This window comes from Chiroxiphia lanceolata, chromosome 6 (genome assembly GCF_009829145.1).
Source record: "Chiroxiphia lanceolata isolate bChiLan1 chromosome 6, bChiLan1.pri, whole genome shotgun sequence".
Taxonomy (NCBI): Eukaryota; Metazoa; Chordata; class Aves; order Passeriformes; family Pipridae; genus Chiroxiphia; species Chiroxiphia lanceolata.
In genome coordinates this window covers 40,816,708-40,838,205 of record NC_045642.1, presented here as the reverse complement: position 1 = coordinate 40,838,205, position 21,498 = coordinate 40,816,708, and the positions used below count along the sequence as shown (strand labels likewise).

Here is a 21,498-nt window from a genome sequence, read left to right as displayed (position 1 = left end):
GAAACCACTCCCCTATTTTCTGTCACTGTATAACACCCTTGCCTTTACTGTTACAGAGTTCTGTAGTCTGGTATAGCTCTTCACTCACACTTGTATTAATTTCGTAATTCACTCATTAATTTGGTAAATCTTCCCAAGTCTTCCTCCTTATTTTTTCAAATGCTGTCTTTTCTTTCTCTTTCTGAAAGCCTATTCTACACTTATGATACTTCTTCTTTCCTAGTATAGTCATCTGCTTTATGTACTACTTGAGTTTTAGGTTAGTCTTCTGTATTCACTCTGGATTCTTGTGCCAAACTCATTTCTTTTGCTTGTTACCATTAGTTTTGTCAATATGAAGTACAGGTTAAATTAAATGAAGCATCTTTGCTTATTAGTTTAATAACTGTTATATCTGTGAGTAACAGGCCTTCTTAGTTGTGTGTCAATATCTGTATATGACAGGATCCTAAGCACATGCTACATATGCTCTATTGAAGAGGAATGAGAGTGCAGCCACAGGTTGTAATGAGGATGTGCCACTGAGTTTCAGGCCAGCTTGACACTGCCAGATTGCTTCTTTTCAGAGCTGTGTGTATAGCCCTGGGTTGGGAGTTTTCAACTGCTCAGGGTCTTTGTTTAAATTTATTATTTTATCTGCATATTTGACACCTGTTCCTTTTTTGCATCAAAGTCAAGCTGTGTTTTTTCTATATACAGTGGTGTAATTTTGCTCTTTCTGTCTGCTCATGTGACTCACCCTGTTTTCACTCCTCTAGCAAAACTATCCTTAATATATAGTTTGTCTATTTCTCCTACAGCTTTTCCTATTTTCTTTTTAGTTACATCCTACATACAGGGAAGAATTTCTGATTCCACCCATGTCTGTTTTCTTCTATCTTTGAATATCCACCTGACAACTTCTTTTGGGTGTAATGTTTGACCTATTGACATATTTTACTAATAGAATTCAATTAATATTTTTAGATGAATGAAAATAGTATCTCCCATTACTATTTTCTAAATGCACTATATGGTATTTCATGGTAAGTGGCAACTGTTGCAGTTACATCCACAAAATATTGCTAAGCATAAAAATAAATCATGCTTCTTGAGCATAGATTTAAGCCTGAAATAATGAATAAGCTACCCAAAATAATATAGTTTGGAATTGTAAATATTAGAAGTAAGCTGACTTTGCATGACAGAGTTTTGAGATATCTAAAATGTTGAAGTCCAGTATAGTATATTCCCAGTGTTGTTACATATCTTAATAACCTCATCTTAATAACCTCAAGATGCATAGGGCAAGAAGCTAACTTAAAAATTTCATCCCTAACATTGTAGCAAAATAGTAATTTAATGTTAGTCTATTTTAAGAAGGCAAAAATGTGCCTCACAATGAACTGTCTTTAGTTTTAGTCTTTAATAGAAATAAACTATGTAAATCCCGTGTGCTAAATTATTGCATAATAAGTAATCTATTTGAACTCAAGGGTTTTGTTTGTTTTGTTGTTGTCTAGAGGCTACATGGTAATGGGAGACTCTTTCAATACATCTTTATTCAAACAAACCTTTCAGAGAGTATTCACTAAAGATATGCAAGGACAATTTAAAATGGGATTTGGCGGCACATTAGAAATAAAGGTAAGCATACGAAAATTCAGTCTAGTGAAACTCTGGAATAGGATGGCTACAAACTGTGGAATCTTTGTCCTTTAAAGGAATTTTTAGGAACATGCTAAACAGATGTGTTAAGGTTGACTTGGATATAGCTGTTACTGCTTAGCTATCTTTTTTTAGTTCTGTGATTCTGTAAATGTGAGTTAGGTATAGTGGCAATTCCTTCTTACTCTGCATTCAGTGACAGCTAAAAGAGAAGCTAAACTAAAATAAACGTCTCTGTTAGAAACTCAAAATGCCATGTGCTTTGATTTTGATGTCAGTAGTGAGTGTTTCTTGGGTTTTGGTCCAACTTCTCTACGTAGTTCAGGACAGGTTTCCTTTCATTTTCCATCCTTTTCAGAATCCATTCTGGCACTTAAACAGTGGTCATTTCCACCTCCACCCTTTTGAGAAGCTTAGAGCTGAATGTGCTATAGGTTCAGGTATTGTCTTCCATGATGTTTCTTGCAAAATATTGCAATCCTGCCTTGTAGAAGAATATGAGGTTATTTTCACTTTCAGTAAAATTCTGTTTTACTGGGACAAATCGTTGAACCCTTTTTTTTTTGTATATGTTTTCTTGTGAATTTTGTTGGAAGATCCTGGAAAATGTAAAAAGGGAACCCCAGGTCTAGAGGGATGTACAAATCACTTCAAACAGGAAAATGACATTGGAAAAATGTGAATAACTGGATCTTGCTTTTAGCTGCATATGTCTAGGAGGTAGACTATAAATGCATTTTGGGATATGTGTAGCATTATCTTGCCAGTCTTCAGTTTTACTCTTATCTTGTTAATATTTTAATCTCTTATTTAGAAAAGAGACATTACCCAGTATACTTTACAGGCTCTCACACTTATAAATTAGGCAACTTTTCTCCATGTTTTAATTTACGTTTGTGCTGTTGTTTCAGGTGTACTAATTGGTACAGCAAACAAATGTAATTAAGTGTAGAAAGTAAGCACATGGAAAGTTTCTCTAAGCATTATTGTATTCTGTATTGTATTGATACCTTTCCTAAAGGTATCAATAATGTGATATGCATTGAGGTTTTAATTATCTAATGATAAAATAAGACTGAATTCTTGAGCATGACATGGTAATGTATGTTTTTGTTCTAAATATGAAGACTTCAAGAGAAGTAAAGATTTCTGGAGCGATTGGACCCTGTGTCTCTCTCAACTCTAAAGGACCTTGTGTCTCAGAAAATGTAAGTAAACTTTGCTGAAAATGAGGGTAATATCCTACTATGGAAAAATAGGATTTAAGATTTCTGGATTTGAAGAGACGCTGAAACTTTTCCATAAATGGAGCAAATAGTGTTCAATTTTTACCAATTTTAAATTCAATACGTGTAAGCTTGTATTCATTACTAGATCACATTCACATTGTATGAAACCTTGCAGACTCCTTGTTCCTTGTTAAGATTTGTCCACTTGTTTAGATTTGGTTACTGTAAAATTATTATGCAAAAATTACACCCTGATGTAGCAGAAACCAATGCTTTATTGTTAAAATCAGAGCTATGTCCTTTTATCTAAAGTGAACAGTAAAAATACATTTTTTAGGAAGACTTGAGAGAAGAGAAGGATACGAGACTGTGGAAACATCCCTTTTTTCCTGATTCTGCCTTCTCATTTCTGTAGCTGTTTCACCAAATGCACATTTAATTTATTGGAAGATCCAACTGTTGCAGACTCCTGAAGTAACTCCTTTAAATTATACTAGGCTTAAATCATCTCTTATTTTCTTATCAGATAATATTCTTAACATTTGATTACTAATAAAAAACAATTCATGCAAGTAACCAAATGTCTTACAGTTGAGAAGTCTCATTTTTGTTCCTAACAGTCTGCATAATAGAGCACTTTCCAGATTGAAAATGCTCGCAAATGACCTGCTTTAATCAAGCATTTTTCATTCCTTAAATTTTCCTTGTATTTATGGTTGCATCTTCGTGAATTAAAAATCTCAATATAATCAGCATTTTTTTTCTCAGTCATCTGGTACAGATTTTATTATTTTGTTCCCTGAAGGGACCACATATATTATGATAAAAGTTAAAACCCCGAAAAACCAATTAAATGTACATCATCTTATTTAAACTACATATCTATTTCATAGGATATAATAGGAAATTCAGTTGTGAATTCATGTCTGTTCTGTCATTCTTTTTGCCTTGCAATTGTATAATTTATATTCCAAACACCTTTTTGTTGAAATTATCCAAATTAAAAATTTTGGGGTAAAACATGAATAAAATGAGGATGCATGCAGCTCATTTCAGTGGGAACTGGACAATTCCTGTAGCCATAATGCTTCTAAATTAATACAAGCACAGTGATAATATTGCCAGTATAATTTTCCTTGAATGTTTTATTCAGTTTCACTGTGTCCATCATGGTTAATGAATTATTTTAATGGGCTTTTCTGGATATGTATGTTCCTTTGATGCCAAAAAAGAAGTGTCAGTTGAAATAGGTCACTATCTCTGTACAGTTACCTTCCTAGTTGTTAGTTATATTATACAATATATTATGTAAGCTCTCTATGTGAAGTTTTACTGCTGTGCCCTAGAAAAGTCTTTCCACTTACATGTGCTTCTTGCCTCTGTCTTGGGGCTGTTTAAGCAAAGTCTGGTGCTTTTTCCTGTTTCTGACCTGCTTTTTAACTTTTTCTAATGCCAGCTCCTTGTCTTATAAATGTTTTAATCTTTTAAAACAACAATCTCTTTTTTTTTTTTATTATTATTCCCACAACCAGTGCTACAGTTGTTTTGCAGCAGTGTGTGGAAAAGTGACAGATTGAACAGGGAGAAAGCTCGTGACAGAGTAGTTCTAAACAGTTATGTATAATGGCTAGATGCTGTATTTCACAAACAAGCAAATACTTCTAGTTTGTAAAAATGTTATAAAATCTTTCTGCAGGAGATTGGAACAGGAGGCACTTGTCAGTGGAAGATTTGTGGTCTTAATCCTACTACAACACTTGCACTGTACTTTGAGGTGGTAAACCAGGTAATAAATATTTGTCTACTTGTCTACTGAACACAATAGTCTTATTTTATGTAACTATTGAAGCCTGTATTTTTGTGTGGTTCCCCCAAGCACAGTAGCAGGGATACAAATGATGCTGCCATTTTGTTTTGTCAAAATTTAGAGATGGACATGAACTGCTTAATGATGAGCTAATCTTCTTGACTATGGTAATGGGAACCAAAGAGCTCTACAAATTTTGGATAGTGTTCATAATTTTTTTAACTCCAATTTTTCCTTTCAGAGTGTTACTTATTAAATGTATTTCAATTGCATTATATGAAAATACTGTAATCTGCATATTTAAAAGTGCTTTTCAGTATTTCCCTGATGTTTTAGTTACAAGGTAGTTACTACATAATGTCACATTTTAATTTATGCTTCAATTGCTCAGTATTTCCAAGTAAAGATTGGCTTCATTGAAAGGTGTCAGGGACATATAGCCTGGTTTCCTGTTTCCCTGAGGGGCTGCTAGGAAAGAGGATGAAAATATGAGGAGCAAATGTGCCACTCCTTCCCATACTTCCTCTTCTTCCAAATATTTGAAACTCAGGAACTATGTGAGCTGACTGTAGTTTCTATATAATTAGTATGCTGTATTTCATAGTTTGTTATCTATGCAAAGGTTTGAAAACTTGAACTTACCTTAGCCATTTTTCATTTTACTTTTTGCATATTTATTTTGGTCTCATTTTATTAGTAGCTCTAAAACTGGCCAAGTCATGATATGTGGTAATTAATTTCAACTATCTTTCTCTTTTGAGTTACTTTCCTAGTTAGTGTGTAAACCTGTATTTCCACTGACTAGAGTTTTGAAATTTCGATTTACACCTGGATTCCAATCTTTGTTTTGACAGCAGTTTTGGAGATTCATTTCAGACTAATATCAGGTTTCTTGTCCTGTAATTCCAGGTCTTCAAATAGAATGTAATGAAATTAGCAATCATAAGGCCCCTTGGAAAATGTTGTCTCTGTAAGGGTATGTGGAAAGAGAGAGCATTGGTTGCTTTAAGGATGTCTGGTAGAGACAGCAACTGCTTCCAGCATATCACTTAATAGTCTTCAAATGCATTAGCCATATTTAGTAAGGATACTCAAAGCACTAGACAATTAATTTATATAATTTAGGCTGCCTGTTGCAAAGAATTTTATGATTTTCTAGCCATTATTTACGTATTTTCAAGTTATACTGTAAAATCTTGAGATTCTCCTTTATTTAATTTTTTTTTTCCTCCTGTACTTAGCACAATGCTCCCATTCCTCAAGGAGGACGTGGTGCAATCCAGTTTGTGACTCAGTACCAACATTCCAGTGGACAGAGACGTATCAGAGTGACCACAGTTGCCAGAAAGTATGTTCTGTTTGTGATGAATGAATTTTGAAAGATCAGGATATATATATGCCTTTTACTCTATAGATTTTGTACCTATTTTCTTATTCTGGGATATACAGTGCTACAGGTGGTGAAAGCATGAGCATACCTTTGAGACAGTTGCCTCTCTTGTTCTGTGGGATGATTTTTCTCTGAGAGTTGCAGTAGCTGTGATGGGAGTGCTCTGAAGTAAACCAAGTGGGTTTAGATGAGGGGGAAACTTTGAGTGAAATTCTGTGGTTTAAACTTGGATATGGTTGGACTTACACAATGGCAGCAATCACTTCATAACTTAACTTGAGAATGTCAGCTGCAGTTCAGGGGGAATGTAAATATCTCTTCTTGCACGTGTAACCCTTACCTACAGTTTCCTTGATTCACAATTTTAGGATGTGACGTTTAATGTTATAAAGGCATTTTTCAATGTCCAGTGACATTTCCTTTAAGCTGAAGGAGATCATTGCTTGGTTAATTCGATGGAAAATTCCATTTATTGAAAAAAACTGTGCCTTAACTGTTGGTATGATTATGTTGTTAACTTACATTAGTCGTATTAGTAAAATCTTGGCAACTGATAAAAGATGAGATTAATAGTTCACCTTATAAATTGAAAAGAACAATCAAGGTGCACAAGAAAGTTGCTAGTGTGGGAATATGTGCTAAGCTTCATGGATGGTGCTTTCTGTAACTTACCTTTCGTAATTAATTTTTTTAGAAAATGTAATAGCTGTTCTTAGTGACGTTATATTTTATTTCACTTGTTGAATGGCGTCTGTACAAATAAGGAACATTTCTAATTAAAGAATGGCTAACTGAGAGGCTGCTTGTTTATACCCAGCAGATTTTTTGAAGCTTCAGCATCAGTTTGTTAGACTGCTAACGCTGCTTTCTTTGCCTTAATTTTGAAGGGATATTTTGTGGTTGGACATCTTTCCTTTCACTGTGATGAAAATACTGTATTTTTCTTTTGCAGCTGGGCAGATGCACAAACCCAGATTCAAAACATCGCTGCATCTTTTGACCAGGAAGCTGCTGCAATTCTCATGGCTAGATTGGCAGTGTACAGGGCAGAGACAGAGGAGGGGCCTGATGTGCTTAGGTGGCTGGACAGACAACTTATACGCCTGGTAAAAAGAACCGTATTGAAAGAGTCAGATTGGTTTCTTGCTTGTAGACACAGAAGTCTTAAATGACTAGTGTTCAGTGATTGTTTCTTTAAAAATAAAAACAGAAAATGAGCTGAATGCTTCATTTTCATATGAGGGTATGCAGAATTAACTAAGATATTCTATTTTAAATGAAAAAAAAAGCAAGTGTGTTTTCCATTGATTAATGTTTCCTCAACATGTGGTAATTGCCAGCAGTTAAGAGAAATTATAACATGAGATTTGTAGAAATCAAAGCTTTCTCTACTTTCTGCTGCCTGTAATGATATCGTAGATTAAATTTTTTTAGGGGGAGAAAAAAAGGGAGGCAAAGTATCTAGAAACCTATATGGAATTTTTTTATTTTCAAAAGTTCAATTTTCTGTTTGGGTTTTTTTATTTATTTTCTTTTTTCTTTAAGTAGTTTTCAATAATTTAATCATCTAACTCTGCTTAGTGATTTTAGGGAAAAAAAAACCCAAAAACCCATTAAAGCCACATAAGCAAGAAAATCACTGCTTGTTGAGAACTTATGTCAATGTTTTTGCTAGGTTTCTGTTTACAAAGTTGTAAGCACCACAAGTCATGTGTCTGATAAACCCAAACTTACAGTAATTGCAAGACCAAGCAAGTATGTTTCTTAATTTAGAATTTAGATGTTTTTTTCTTTTGCCCCAGTGTCAGAAATTTGGAGAATATCACAAGGACGATCCAAACTCTTTCAGATTTTCGGAAACCTTTTCACTTTACCCACAGGTGAGTTTGTCTATTGGAAGGTTTGTTTATAAGTGATAAAAAGAGAATGCTCAGTGAAGAAAGAGGCCCTGTAGCACAGAGTGAAGTAAGACATTACGCTGGATATCACGATGAACAGACCCCCTGTCCCCAGTTACTGTCTGCCGTGTGACATTAAGCAAATCACTTCTGTTGCCTGTGCTGCTATATCCCCTTTGGTCCTCTACCCTTACAGTTAAACTTAGTCTAAATGTGTATATTTTTTGTTTCTCCTATAATGAAATCCTCATCCTACCTGAATTTTAATTCATATAATGATACTTTTTTAAGGACTGTTTTAATGAAGAAATTCAGAAATGTAAGAAAATGTATGGGTTTGCTTTATTGTTTCTTTCCCATATTATTTACGATACTGACCACAAAAGAAACATTATTGGTTATATTAAACTTTGAATAGTTTCTTTGCTAATAATCTCTTCTAATAAATTACTCCATTCTGATGGCTCCAGATATGTCACTTTTGGACTCTCCATAGACTTCCATAATGTTTCTATTTGAGCTACCTACCAGTCTGTCTCAAGGTGTTAAATGTTATGGAGAGGTTGATTCAGCATGTGGAAAATTTGATTCAGCAACGAGGGGATATACTTTTTCCATTTTACTAGCAAAGTTTAACTTTACTGTGGTTGATGTTCTTTTTTCTGTACACATGCGATAACTTACTTTGTTCCAGCACAGCAGCCTCCTTCACAGGAACAGTAGAACTTAGAGTAAAGAAAGGATTTAACAATATTTAGTCATACTATTTATCAGTTAGTACTGCAGAAGAAGAAAAATTAAATTTTTCTCTTACTTCGAAGCGGCTTTGTAGGTTTATACGTTCTGATACCTCTTCTGCTGTCATGAGAGTATATAAAAACTGGCAGAGCTGCATATACAAGTTAGAAATGTTAAAGGAATTAGAATTCAATTTTGTTGTAGCATTGGTCTCGTAGTTTGTGGAAAACATTTCTCTCCTTGTACAACTGTCCTTTTTATCTCTGAGAGTTTGGAAAAATGGTTCTTGTTTTGCAGTTTATGTTTCACTTGAGAAGATCTCCTTTCTTACAAGTTTTTAACAACAGTCCAGATGAGAGCTCATACTATCGTCATCACTTTATGCGTCAAGATCTAACCCAGTCGCTTATCATGGTTCAACCAATTCTTTATGCCTACTCTTTCAATGGACCTCCAGAGGTATCAGTAAATATAACTTCATAGTAGGTTAAGAGGTGCTTTTTTTGAGAGAAGTGATTGTTGTTCTCACTATTGCATGTTATAAAAGGTGTTGATTTATAATCTACTTTATGAGAAAGAATATTCATTTAATTTACAACATTCTATGAACAAGGCATATCTCAGAATTCTGATGTAGAAGTCTTGAGATCAAAAGTCGCTTTTTAAAGAGGTGATGTTTTAAACTAAGGAATGGGTTTTTTGTTATTTTTTGAGAGATGTAGCAGATTTGCTTTTGTGTTTGTGGTTCCAGAATGTAAATATAAACAAAAATGGGTTTAATTAAAAATGTACTTTTTCTGTTGAGTCTGAAAGAAAAGTTGGGGTTTTTTTTGAAATGTACAAAATTTCCTCTATCTTAAATAGAGGAAAGTCTAATCCAAAGTTTCTAGTTTTGATGTGGTTCCCGTTTATGTGTAGATTTGGTACAGAACCTTCCAGTTGACCTTGTCATGGCACATTCTGTATAAACCTAAAATAAAAAGCTGATCTTCCAAGAAGCTTCTGAAAGAAGTATAAGACAGGAGACAGCCAAAATAATCTGCTACATAAAAGAGAGTGAGACAGTGAAACAAACATAGTAGTAAAAGCTCTTGGCAGGTTGGAATTCTAAGTTCTGTTAGGATTTTTTTTTTCTTAAACTATCTATGGGGTTAAAAAAAAGGACTTTTAAAAGTGGAGTTTAAAATAATAAAGTGGCGCGTGAAGCTCACAGGTGTAAGATCATTCTCCCATGTATGAAAAACAAGCAATCACATTGGTGTGATGCAAAGGAGAAATCTGATTAAGCAGAGCTGATGTCTCAGTGTAGAGTGAGTAATAATACTTTTTTTTCATTCTTGGAATGGTTAATATTTTTGGTATTCCTAGCAATATTGATTCAAGTCCATCATATGGTACTGATTCAGTTAAATCATATAGTGCCAATGTGTTGTCATTACCCTTAAAAAGGTGAATTAACACCTTAAATATTACATTAGATTTCATAAGTCATGCATATTTACTATATACAGTGTTGGTGGATATATAGGCACAGTAATAACAGCTGCAAGAACAAGACTAAAATAAGCCCCAAACAATCCGTAGCCTCCAGATCTTATACTCAAATCTTCTAAATCTTTATACATTGAAATACAATTCAAATTAATGACATTGTATAGGTAAATATGGAGGTAGTTGCAAGACTAGAAAAGCACATAATAATGAAAGAAGTTTCAGGTCTTGAATACATTTTTTATTACTTTCATGAAGTTATATATTCAGAATCAGGCTGGATAACTTCAGAATGAGATTGTGTGGGTTGCAGATGTGGGACATGAAAAGGAGCAAATATGGAGTTTTAGTAAGTGATTCCTAAGATTCAGTTACTGATTCAAAAAGCTGGCAATGCCATCTGATTGTCCAATTATGCATCAGTTGGTAATTTTTTATTTATTTTTAAACCTTAGCCTGTTCTTCTGGATAGCAGCAGCATTTTACCAGATCGCATTCTCCTTATGGACACCTTTTTCCAAATCCTTATTTATCATGGGGAGGTAAGAGTTGTCATTGCTTACATAAATACTCTTTTTTGGTAGGAGTGCTACATTCTGGAAGTCAAGCACCAGTTCCAGTGCACCTCAGTATTTGACCCTGTCGTCTGCTTGGCTGATAGCAGAGCAGTAGTTAAAGTTTGTAGTTTGGTACTTTGACATGCCTATACACAGATAACTGACATTACTTGATGTTTTGGTCCTATTTCTTATGATGAGTTTATGATTAATCAGCTTCAATATGCAGATTATTTTAGACCAATATTTTTCCTACCTTTAAAAGTGTTATTCCCTGCCCCTCCCTTTCTCCCCAAATTTTCACTCATTTATTTTGGACTTTTAAATTAGTTCTTCAGGGACAGGGAGTCAGAACACAGTTTTATATTCACCCTTCATCTACACTGTCCTGGAGGAATGGAACTGCTCCTGGTAGTTAGGTAGCTAGACATTCCTTAGTAATTTAAATACAAATGCATGTGATTTCCTAGTTCTCTGCTTCTCTGGAGGAACTGAGCTGCTGCTTTTTACTACTTTGCAACTGTAAATGGTTCACAGCTGAGAGTTTGGAAAATACTGTTCTGGATCATATCCTCGTAGCTGCACTGATAAAAATATTTCCTAAACTTCAACGCGTTTTAAGCAGCAAAATGTTATCTCATTTTTGTCAGGAAGCAGCAGGGACGGGCTGCTTTATGAGGGAAAGGGAACAGGGGACTGATCATCACTGCAAGGCAGTCAGGGGTCTTGCCAGTGAAGATCTGGCAGTGTACCTGAGCAAGGCAAGCAGAGTAGTTGTGGGCAGTAGCCAGGCTCAGCCTTTAGTCCACATCACCAGACAAGTCGATGGGGATGAAGCAGGTCCAGGTTGTAGTTAGGTAGTCAGGTACCTGGATGGGAGTTGGGATGAGTAGGGTACATGCTCAGACACAGATGTGGCTGCTGTGTAGGTCAAGCAGGAGTCAGGAATGAGACCTTCAGCTTAAAAGCAGCTGCCAAGTAGAGGAGGAAGGAATGCCTGCTGAGAGTCCCCCCTGGGGTTTTTCCTAACAACAGCCTGTGTCACTGAGCTGTCCTTGAGCAACCAGCTTCACTGCTAGAAAGTGATGAGGTTTTGCTACAGGCTCTGAAAGATAAATATCAGTATAAATACTTATTTCTTATGTTTCATAGACATGCAAAATAGAGAAGTGTAAATAGTATCTTTGACCTTCTAAACTAAATATTTAACATACCAAAGATGACAAAAGAGGAAAGACAGATGGATCACAAAATGTTAAGAGTTTAAAGAAAAAAAAAAAAGAAATCTAGTAGCATGTTACTTGCACATCTTGGCTTTTAAAAATTAACTTGCATACAGGGCAGAAAGGGGTGAGTGATAGAAAAAGGCCACCAATGGCACAATCTCCTCAGAAAAGTCCTGTGTATTTTCTAAGAAAGATTGGTGAATCAGTTCTAAACTTCTTTCTTTTCCCTGTGCCCAGACCATAGCTCAGTGGCGTAAGTCAGGGTACCAAGATATGCCGGAATATGAAAATTTTCACCACTTGCTACAAGCTCCAATAGATGATGCCCAAGAAATTCTTCATTCCAGATTTCCAATGCCCAGATACATTGATACAGAGCATGGAGGAAGCCAGGTATTTATATAATCTAGGAAATGGTGTGTTGGTAATGTCATGAGATGTTTTAGTAGTAAACATGCGTTTCTGTGCTAAAATATATATAAATTGCAAGTGAACATTTTGAATCTTAAAGCTTTTACAGAGCCAGATATTTAGTAGCAGCTTCTTCTCTAATCTGTAAATCCTGTTAATTATTATTATTTTTACCCTACTGACTTGGACTCTTGGATTCTTTGTGTAAGGTGTGTAGGACAGAAAAGACTGCTTGTGTGGGTCTCTGAACCAATACCAGAGTTATTCTTTGTGTTATTTTTTAAAAACTTCTTCATTAATGTCATGTTGATATTCACATTTACTTTGTTAATGCTTAGAAAAAGACAAAAGCTTACTTTCAGCCACATCAAAAAGTGCTTAGCAATTCTGCATTATAGCTATAGCATCCAGGTAGTAGATTTATTTATACATGTGCTATTTGCAGTTCTGGATAGGTGTCTGCATCTCCAAATAGTAGAAATGACATATTTCAAATACACGTGCACCTTTTTTCTGAGTGCAAGAAAATCCTATTTGAGAAGATTAATTTACTGTCTTTGTTTTGTTTTTTAAAGGCTCGCTTCCTGCTTTCAAAAGTAAATCCCTCTCAGACTCATAACAATATGTATGCATGGGGACAGGTAAGTATGAATCTGCTGATGAAGCTTGTACACGGTTTTCTTTTTCCCTATTTCAGAAGTCAAGTGACATGTGTACATATAAGTAATAATGCCAAGTTTTGAAACTGAAAAAGAAATTTAGTTTTGGTCTGATGTAACCAAAATTATAAAAGTTAAGAAAATTCTAGTCTCTAGACAAAAACGGTCTGGTTTGCTATTTTAAGCTTCTGTTAGGCTGCTTTCATGTTTAGCCAACTTTCTTATGCAGTGTTGTCTTAAGAGTACTAATTTGATGTTTGCCTGACAGAGACCCCCTGAGGACTTTCACTGAGACAATTTTGCAAAATCAAAAATAGATAGTTTAGTGAGGCTACAGATATGAAGATTTGGAATGCAGTTGCTGCCTTAACTCTAAATATGTTAAGGCTAGCCAATGATTGATTAAGTTGAGTTTACAGTTTACAATTAATTAAACTTAACTTATAATTAATTTTAGTTTCATCAAGTATTATCCGCTAGATAGCAGAGGCACAAATCTTACCAAAGAGGTGTTCCTGCTTTGGGGAGGAGAGAGGAGCAAGCCCATCAACCTGTCTGAGAGGTAGGGTTGTCCACACCATGGCAGACTTAAAATACCAATTTTATACCTGCTGTAGTCAAACAGGATTGATTCCCTGTTGGCTGCCATAAAAGATGGTAGGAGAGCAGCCACTTTATAATTTTCATGTTGGTGGGTGTGTTTTTCATGTATAAAGGAGGGACAGTGAGGGTTTAGGTAGCTTTGATTGGGTTGAGCTATGTGCTTGCAGATGAACATGTGCATATCTTGCTGAAAGGCAGAACCGAACTGTAACACCTTAGTATTGCCATCTCCTTCCTCCAGCTGAGCCATTAGTGAAGCTGTTTGTCCTTCATCTTATTGCTTCCTCTTCAGTCAGCGTGTTGCAGCCTTGTATTGTTATCTCCTTGGCCACCTATCTCACAGAGCTTTAGACCTCATCCCTATAAATACCTTCACAATCCTGGCAATGAGAGTACTTACCACACGTAAAGACTAAGGGACCTTTTTGCAATAGGGGAAAAAAATGTTGACGATAGTTATGGACAAGAACAAGAAAATATGTCAGTGCCAGCGTACTGACATTTTCCAGAATTTTTGTGGCCCAGTTGACCAGGAATCAGTTTACAAATCTTGTCTTCAGGAAGGAAGTTATATAAGAGTTCACAAGTTAAACTTTCTGGAGCAGCTTGTACTCTTGAATGTTGCATCTCTTTTTTCATGTTTTCCTTCCACATTCAGCTTCTTTAGTGGGAGGAGAAACACTCCTGTGGGTGAATGCTAGTGCAGTTTCATTTTCTCATGCAAATGTAATGGCATCAGACACTTGAAGCTACATATTAACTGTGCTCTTAGACTATTTTGCTAAAGTGTTGACAGTGTAAAGTATTGAGTGAGAAAGCTCTGTAGCAATCTTTTGGCAGTGGTCTTTGTCAGGTAAGTTTTTCAGGGTTACATTTTCATAGGATTGTTTCATATGATTTTATTTTGTGCACAGCTGAAAGTCCACATTTACCTGAAGAGGGCACCCACACACCACTGAAACCGTGTTTCAGGAGGTTATGAATGGCCTAGTTTGGTTTTTAATATTCTAATATTCTTTAAGCTTTAATAGATAGGTGCCTTTACAGTATGAAAAACATTTTCAGAAGATAGCAGTAAAGTTTTCATGCATCTCTATTATGTGGTTGGTTATTGAAGATGCAGTTGAAATTTTCAGAAAAGGACCTAGGGGTGCTGATCGACTGGTGACCTGGGGGTGCTGATCGACAGGTGACTGAACATGAGCCAGCAGTGTGCCCAGGGGGCCAAGAAGGCCAGTGGTATCCTGGCCTGTATCAGAAGTAGTGTAGCCAGCACGACCAAAGAAGTGATTGTCCCCCATACTCGGCACTGGTGAGGCCACACCTTGAATCCTGTGTTCAGCTTTGGGCCCCTCACTGTGAGAAAGACACTGAGGTGCTGGAGCATGTCCAGAGAAAGGTAACAGAGCTGCTGAAGGGTCAGGAGCGTAAGTCTTATGAGGAGCAGCTGAGGGAGCTGGGGTTGTTTAGCCTGGACAAAAGGAGGGTCAAAGGAGACCTTATTGCTCTCTACAGCTACCTGAAAGGAGGTGGTAGAGAGGTGGGGGTTGATCTCCCAGGCAACAAGCAATAGGAGAAGAGACGATGGCTTCAAGTTGCACCCGAGGAGGTTTAGATTGGATATTAGGAAAAATTTCTTCACAGGAAGAGTTGTCAGCAGGGTTGGAACAGGCTGCCCAGGGAATGGGTGGAGTCACCATTCCTGGAGGTATTTAAAAGACATGTAGATGAGGCACTTATGGGCATGGTTTAGTGGGGGGGTTTGGTGGTGCTGGGTTAGTGGTTGGACTCAATGACTTTAAAGGTCTTTTCTACCTAAATGATTCTATGATTCTTAAATAAGAGAGCTCAGGCTTAGTATTTAACAGGCTTGGAAGTAGAGCGTCCTTTAATCTCACCTTGCTGCCATCAGCCAATAGGTAATTTAGTGTGCCTTCCCTGAGAGTAGATGTGTATTGTAGTGATCCAAGAAATCTTACTGCACTTGGATTTGTCCCTTGATTATTAACTGAGAACTGGTTTTAGCCAGTTCTCAAAAAGCCATGTTCTCAACAAGATGCTTCTAAGAATCCTCGTTAAGACTTTTATGTCTGTGTTTTGGAACACTTTGCAACAGTTCAGACAGCTCTAGTTTAATTTGTAAATGTGAGTGCTTAGTACCTTTGAAATTGTTGAGATTTATAGGACTTCTTACTATAGCTGTAAATGGAAATAGTGGCAGACTGGTCTCAAAAGACTTAAGAGAGCTGCTATGTAACATTTGCAGAGTTGCCAACTGCTGCTTTGACTCTAAATTTGTTCAAAAGTAGTAATTAAAACCTGACCATTTAGAACTTCTTGATTTTCTTAAAATACTTCTGAGGTCAAAAAGTAAATTGCAAGAATCCACCCAAAAGGTTTTTTCAGAGCTTTTGTGTTCTGATTTTTTGTGACTTTCAGATTTTTTGGTCTTTCTCTGAGGTGGCACAGAGCTATAGGAGGAGAGAGTTTGCCCAGCTCTTCTTGGGAAAGCCATTTGACCTTTACTCTGTGTCAAATCAGACCCTTAATGGATTTGTTTCTTCCTTTCATCATTTTGATATGTCTGAGCTTCCCTGACAGATACTGATTTGTTAGTTGTGTCACTTGCATATTGCTGTTTCTCTCCCCTTTGTCTCCTCCACTGAGGTAGGAATCATACAGGAGCTGCGCCACTGAAATTTTATTTACTTCTAAAAATTTGTAAGTTAGTATTTGGCAGCTGTCAAAAACTCGTGAGTTTTGTCTGGTTGATGTAAATCTTGCTATACAGCATCTCATTTCTGTATGCATGAATATGAAAGACTGTAGTTGTGGGTTGTGCCTGAATTCATGTAAACATATGAAAATTTATGTAAATGTACAGTCTGCTGGTTTTTTTTGGTCGGAGAATTTCAGTAATGGTGTGCTTCTAAGGTCTTTCTAAATTTATAAAATGTTTATTCAGTGGAACATATTGTGCCTTAAAATGCTTTTTCTTCACAATGTGCATAATCAGTTTTTCTTGTTTCTCTTATTTTATAGGAGTCTGGAGCACCCATTCTTACTGATGATGTCAGCTTGCAAGTATTTATGGATCATCTGAAGAAACTTGCTGTCTCTAGTGCTGCCTGAGATTCTGCAGTGCACTAAAGGCACAGATAATCTGCAGCCATATTTCAGCTTTTTCTCCTTTACCCTTTCCCATGTCTCACTTGACAGAATGCTCTGATATGCACAAGCTGCCTGACTAGATGTAAAGCAGTGTTGTTTTCAAAGAAAAGCTTTTGTTATCAGCAAATGTTTTAATGTGAACTGCAGTTTGTAAAAATAACAGGTAGTAAATTAAATTATAAGCAGAGAAAAAAGAACAGTTATTTTGATTACTGCGATATTATAATTACTTTGAGATCATTTGCAACAATTTTGAGATGTAATTTCAGTTTTCCTTTTAAAGCGTTGGGGTTGATTCTGCTCAGCACTACAAAGGCCCATTGAACAATAAAGGAAATCCTTGGTGATGTCGGGCTTTCCAGACTGCCACATGATTACTTTTACTTACTCAGTTTGAGCATGGAGTGAACAAAGCACCAACAAAAACCATATAAAAATGATATTAACTCAGTCTTTTGACTTAGGCTGATGAACTTTCATTGCCTGCAGAGATATTACTGTTCATGTATTGTGTTTATTTTAGGGGTATTTAATTTCAAATATTTCTTCCCATTTGCCCGATTTGATTCTTTGGGAACAGAGTTTTTCTTTATTTCAACTAGAGAATTTGAACTGAAAAGTATAAAATCTGTTGTTGCACGAAATTTAAATCCACATGTATTTTGACAAAAAAGTATTATCAAACACAGTTAACAGGTGAATATGCTCAAAAAAAACTGGTTCTACTTTTAGCTAAAAAGAAATCCTACACTACCAAAATGAACTGACTAAGAGTACAGCCTTGATTTTTGTCTTGGCGAGTATACTTTAAAAAAAAAATCCACCTTTTTTATTGTTGCCTTATAATGTTACTACACTAATGCATGACACTGCACATCTGCTTTTTGTTTCTGCATCTTTTCTATTATGAATTCCACAGGCTGTAGTTCTTTTTGAAACAGTATTACATAGCATATGATGTAATTAATTTGCTATTTAGTTCATACTTAATTTTTTTTGATGGGTAAATTAGTAGACCTTCCCATTTACTTGTTGAAGTTTACACATAAAACACGTTTACATAGGTAATGTGACATTTTGACAAGCAAAGATGTGAAGTGTGGTAGTGGGCAGTAAAAAATTGTGCCAAGTCTAAAGGAAGAAGGTTTTCACGTAGGAAATTCAGTCGTTTACTGGTGTGAGAAATATGAGGGTGGTTTTCCTGTAAATTCTTAAAAACTTGATTAGATCAATTGCTCTCCGTTTCTTTGACCTAAATGAGATGAACTCCATTTGCCTCAAAACAAATAAAATACATGTTTTTCTCTCACTTTTGTATTTATTGCACTGGTTTCTGTTGGTTCTTGAAATGAAATGTGGAAATAAAGGTAGTAGTGACAAAATTTAAAATAACTTCACCACTTTTATTCATGTAATAATTGGTATCAAACTTCCAGAGGTACTGAACTGTTTACAGTAGTTTAGAAGATGATAATTCAGTAGCCCTCTTGACTTTGTTTTGTTTTAGCTAATAAACAGCTTAATTTTTCTTACAACACCAAATATGTCCAATTTACTTGGCGGTTAAGTACTGTTTGCCTAGCAAATCAGTTCATCACCAAGTCATGATAATGGATGGGGTTTTTTGTGCTTTCCTTCCATTAACCAGCTTTCACCTTGTAATAATTTTTTTTTTTAATCCAAATTTTTGGCAACATTAGCTTATTTTGTACCTTCAGGTATTTGACATTGTCAAAGACCTTTTGGAAATGGGAGAGAACAAGAGGACCATTGCACCTAATCACTGTCCTTGGTGTTGCACAAATGAGTTAAGCAGCTCTGCAGAATACAGAGACAACTGGGAGCTGTCTCATGGCATGAAGCAGGTAAAACTAGGGTCTACTTGGAGGCCTGTCTCTAGTGGTGTCCCCCAGGTTTCAGTACTGGGCCCAGTGCTGTTTAGTATAGTCATCAATGATTTGGATGAAGGGGCAGACACCTTCTCATCAAGTTCACTCATGACACAAAGCTGGGAGGAGCGGCCGATATCCCTGGGGGATGTCAAGAGGAAGGAACCAGGCTCTTCTCAGTTTTGCCAAGCAATAGGACAAGAGGCAACAGAAGGAAACTGATGCACAGGAAGTCCCACCTGAATATGAGAAAGAACTTTACTATGTGGGTGACTGCACACTGGAACAGGTTGCTCAGAGAGGTTGTGGAGTTTCCCTCATTGGACATATTAAAAAAACAATCTGGATGTAATTCTGTGCCATGTACTCTAGGATGACCCTGCCTGAGCAGGAAGGTTGGACAAGATGACCCATTGTGGTCCCTTCCAACCTTATCCATTCTGTGGTTCTGTGAAAACAGGCAAACCTGAGGCAAGGAAGTTCAGTGTCAGGAAAGAGAAACAAATGATTTTGCAAGGCTGGAGCAGCCACGAGTGTCTTTGCAGCTGAGGTATGGTACTGGTGACTTGTAGACATTATGGGAGAAGCTCTTTCAATGGCAAAACTGGTGGCTTTGCTGCATGGAGTCCCTGAGGGCTGTATATCCTAATCACTACTGCCCCCTTGTCCATAGAGCAGGTAATTTCATTAAAGCAAGCAATCAGATTGTCAGGCCTGATTTACCCTTTGTAAATCCACATTTTTCCTCACTGTCTACTTGTCCTTCATTTGTTTCAAAATGGATCCTAAGGAGTTGTCCTAAGTCTGTCTAGGGACTGAGCTGAAGCTGGCCAGCATGTAGTTTCTCATATCTTCCTCTGTAGCCTTCTTAAAGATGACTGCAAAATTTAGCCCCTTTTCAATGTACCTCCCTGGATCATCACATGTTCTGAGGATGATATGGCTTCACAATCACATCACCCATCTTTTTCACCATCCTTCCGTGGGTCCCATCTATCTCTGTAGATGTGAATATACCCAATGTCTCTAAATAGTCCTTCCCTCTCTCTCCTACTTTTGTGTTTCCTCCTTTCTCGGACTGCAGTTGTGTATGGAGGTCTGAAAATTTTTTGAAGACTGAGGCAAAAAAAAAATCAATATTTCAGCCTTTGCTATATTGTTTGACACCAGGTTGTCTTCCCCATTCAACATCAGTTTCACATTTCCTTTGACCCTCAGTTTGCTATTAGCCCACTTAAAAAATTCTTTTTCTTCTACTCTTTATGCCCCTCGGCAGCTTGAGGGGCTGGGCTCCGTCTTTCCCGATTCCATCCCTAATTGCCTAAGCAATAATTTATACTCCTCCTTTGTTGCCTGTCCTTGTTTCTGCTTCTTGGAGGTTTTCTTTTTTTTTTTTTTTTTTTCATTTTAATTCATTAACAGCTCCTTGCCTTGCCAATTGGGCCTTCTGCCAAAGTTTTTGGTTGCATACAAAATCAGCCTGTAATTAGAATTCAAGGGTATTTTGTTAGTACATCTATCTTTTTATTATTTTTAGACTAAATTCTGCCATTGGCCAACTCACAGATCTTGTGACCCAGTTTTTATGACAATCCTGCCTTTTAGAAACCACCTTAAATCTGAATGATTCCCCTCTTTGGAATTTTTGCCTTAATGCAATGCAGATGTAGTTAAGGTGACATTTACTTGTAACCTTTGCAAGAAGCAAATGTAGCTCAGATCCAACTGACCTATCTTTATTCAGATTACTGAATACTTGCAATATTTCTAAGTCTGTAGTGTTATACACTGTGGAATGTGTTTATTGTACATGCATAATGCATAAGGTCATGGCTTTTGGTAGACTCAGCTTTTGATGAAACAATGCTTTTATCTTTGAGCACAATAACCAAGCTACACAAACTGGGAAAAGAAAATCTTTGTTCCACAAATCTAGAGTCTCTATCATCAGCTTGGAAGTCTCATGTCACAAGAACTTTATTTTGATAGGAGGTTTTATGTATGTGAGGACTATGGAGAACCTGTTAAGTTCTTCCCGTGTTAAACAGGACTGAAGATTTTTCTGGGGGGGGAAAGAGGCATTGAAGGTCAGCATACCGAGTAGTGTGAAGTCAAGACTTGTTCCATACCATAAGAGTACTGGGAGAGTGGGCTCAGCAGCGAAAAAAGGATGGTTTTGACTGAAGGAAAATTGATATGAATAAGATGATAGTGGTAACTTGGGATCACTGAATGAATTTTCAGATTCATTACTAGTAATAAGAATATGCTGACTCTCTGTTTTGGGAAATAGATTGAAAAGTTCCTTGCTTGTTTTGTTCGTTTGTTTTCCTTTCCATTCAAAACAGAGAAAATTATATAATAAAACCCCCCCTCAAAACCAGACAATGTAAATGTACCTTCCACTAGAAGATCATCCAGCCATGACTTTGGTGAGGGCAGGATTTGATTTCCCTTTCCAAGTAGCTATTGCACGCAAGGGTTAGACTGCAAAAAGGAGTCTAACTGCACCATGAAGCAGCAGTTCTCCCTGGGTGATTGAAGCAGCTGATTTCACGAGCTGCGGCTGCAGATGTAGAGGCTCAGGCTTGTCTTACAGCATGGAACATCTGCTGGAGGGAGTGAAAAAGTCAGAGCTCTGGGAACAAGCAGTAAGACACTTGCTTTGCATAATACCTCATTTCTGTTTATTGTGTTGCATCAAGAACTTGGCTTGAAATTGAACTGTTTGTATGCTGTTCTTCCCCAGTAAGGGTTCACTTGCCAGAGAAGACAAGCCACC

General features: G+C 36.6%; 1 protein-coding gene across 1 annotated transcript in view; it reads left to right on the top strand.

Moving 5' to 3' along the window:
• SEC23A (Sec23 homolog A, COPII coat complex component) overlaps positions 1-18,219 on the top strand; it is a 29,085-nt gene extending 10,866 nt beyond the window's left edge. Inside the window, exons 10-20 of the mRNA XM_032691999.1 lie at positions 1,503-1,626; positions 2,775-2,855; positions 4,573-4,662; positions 5,925-6,031; positions 7,026-7,179; positions 7,876-7,953; positions 9,007-9,168; positions 10,656-10,742; positions 12,221-12,376; positions 12,970-13,035; positions 16,699-18,219. Of these exons, the coding sequence (XP_032547890.1) occupies positions 1,503-1,626; positions 2,775-2,855; positions 4,573-4,662; positions 5,925-6,031; positions 7,026-7,179; positions 7,876-7,953; positions 9,007-9,168; positions 10,656-10,742; positions 12,221-12,376; positions 12,970-13,035; positions 16,699-16,788 (1,195 nt within the window). The 3' untranslated portion in view covers positions 16,789-18,219. The remainder of the gene's footprint in view (positions 1-1,502; positions 1,627-2,774; positions 2,856-4,572; positions 4,663-5,924; positions 6,032-7,025; positions 7,180-7,875; positions 7,954-9,006; positions 9,169-10,655; positions 10,743-12,220; positions 12,377-12,969; positions 13,036-16,698) is intronic.
• The last annotated feature ends 3,279 nt before the right edge of the window (positions 18,220-21,498 follow it).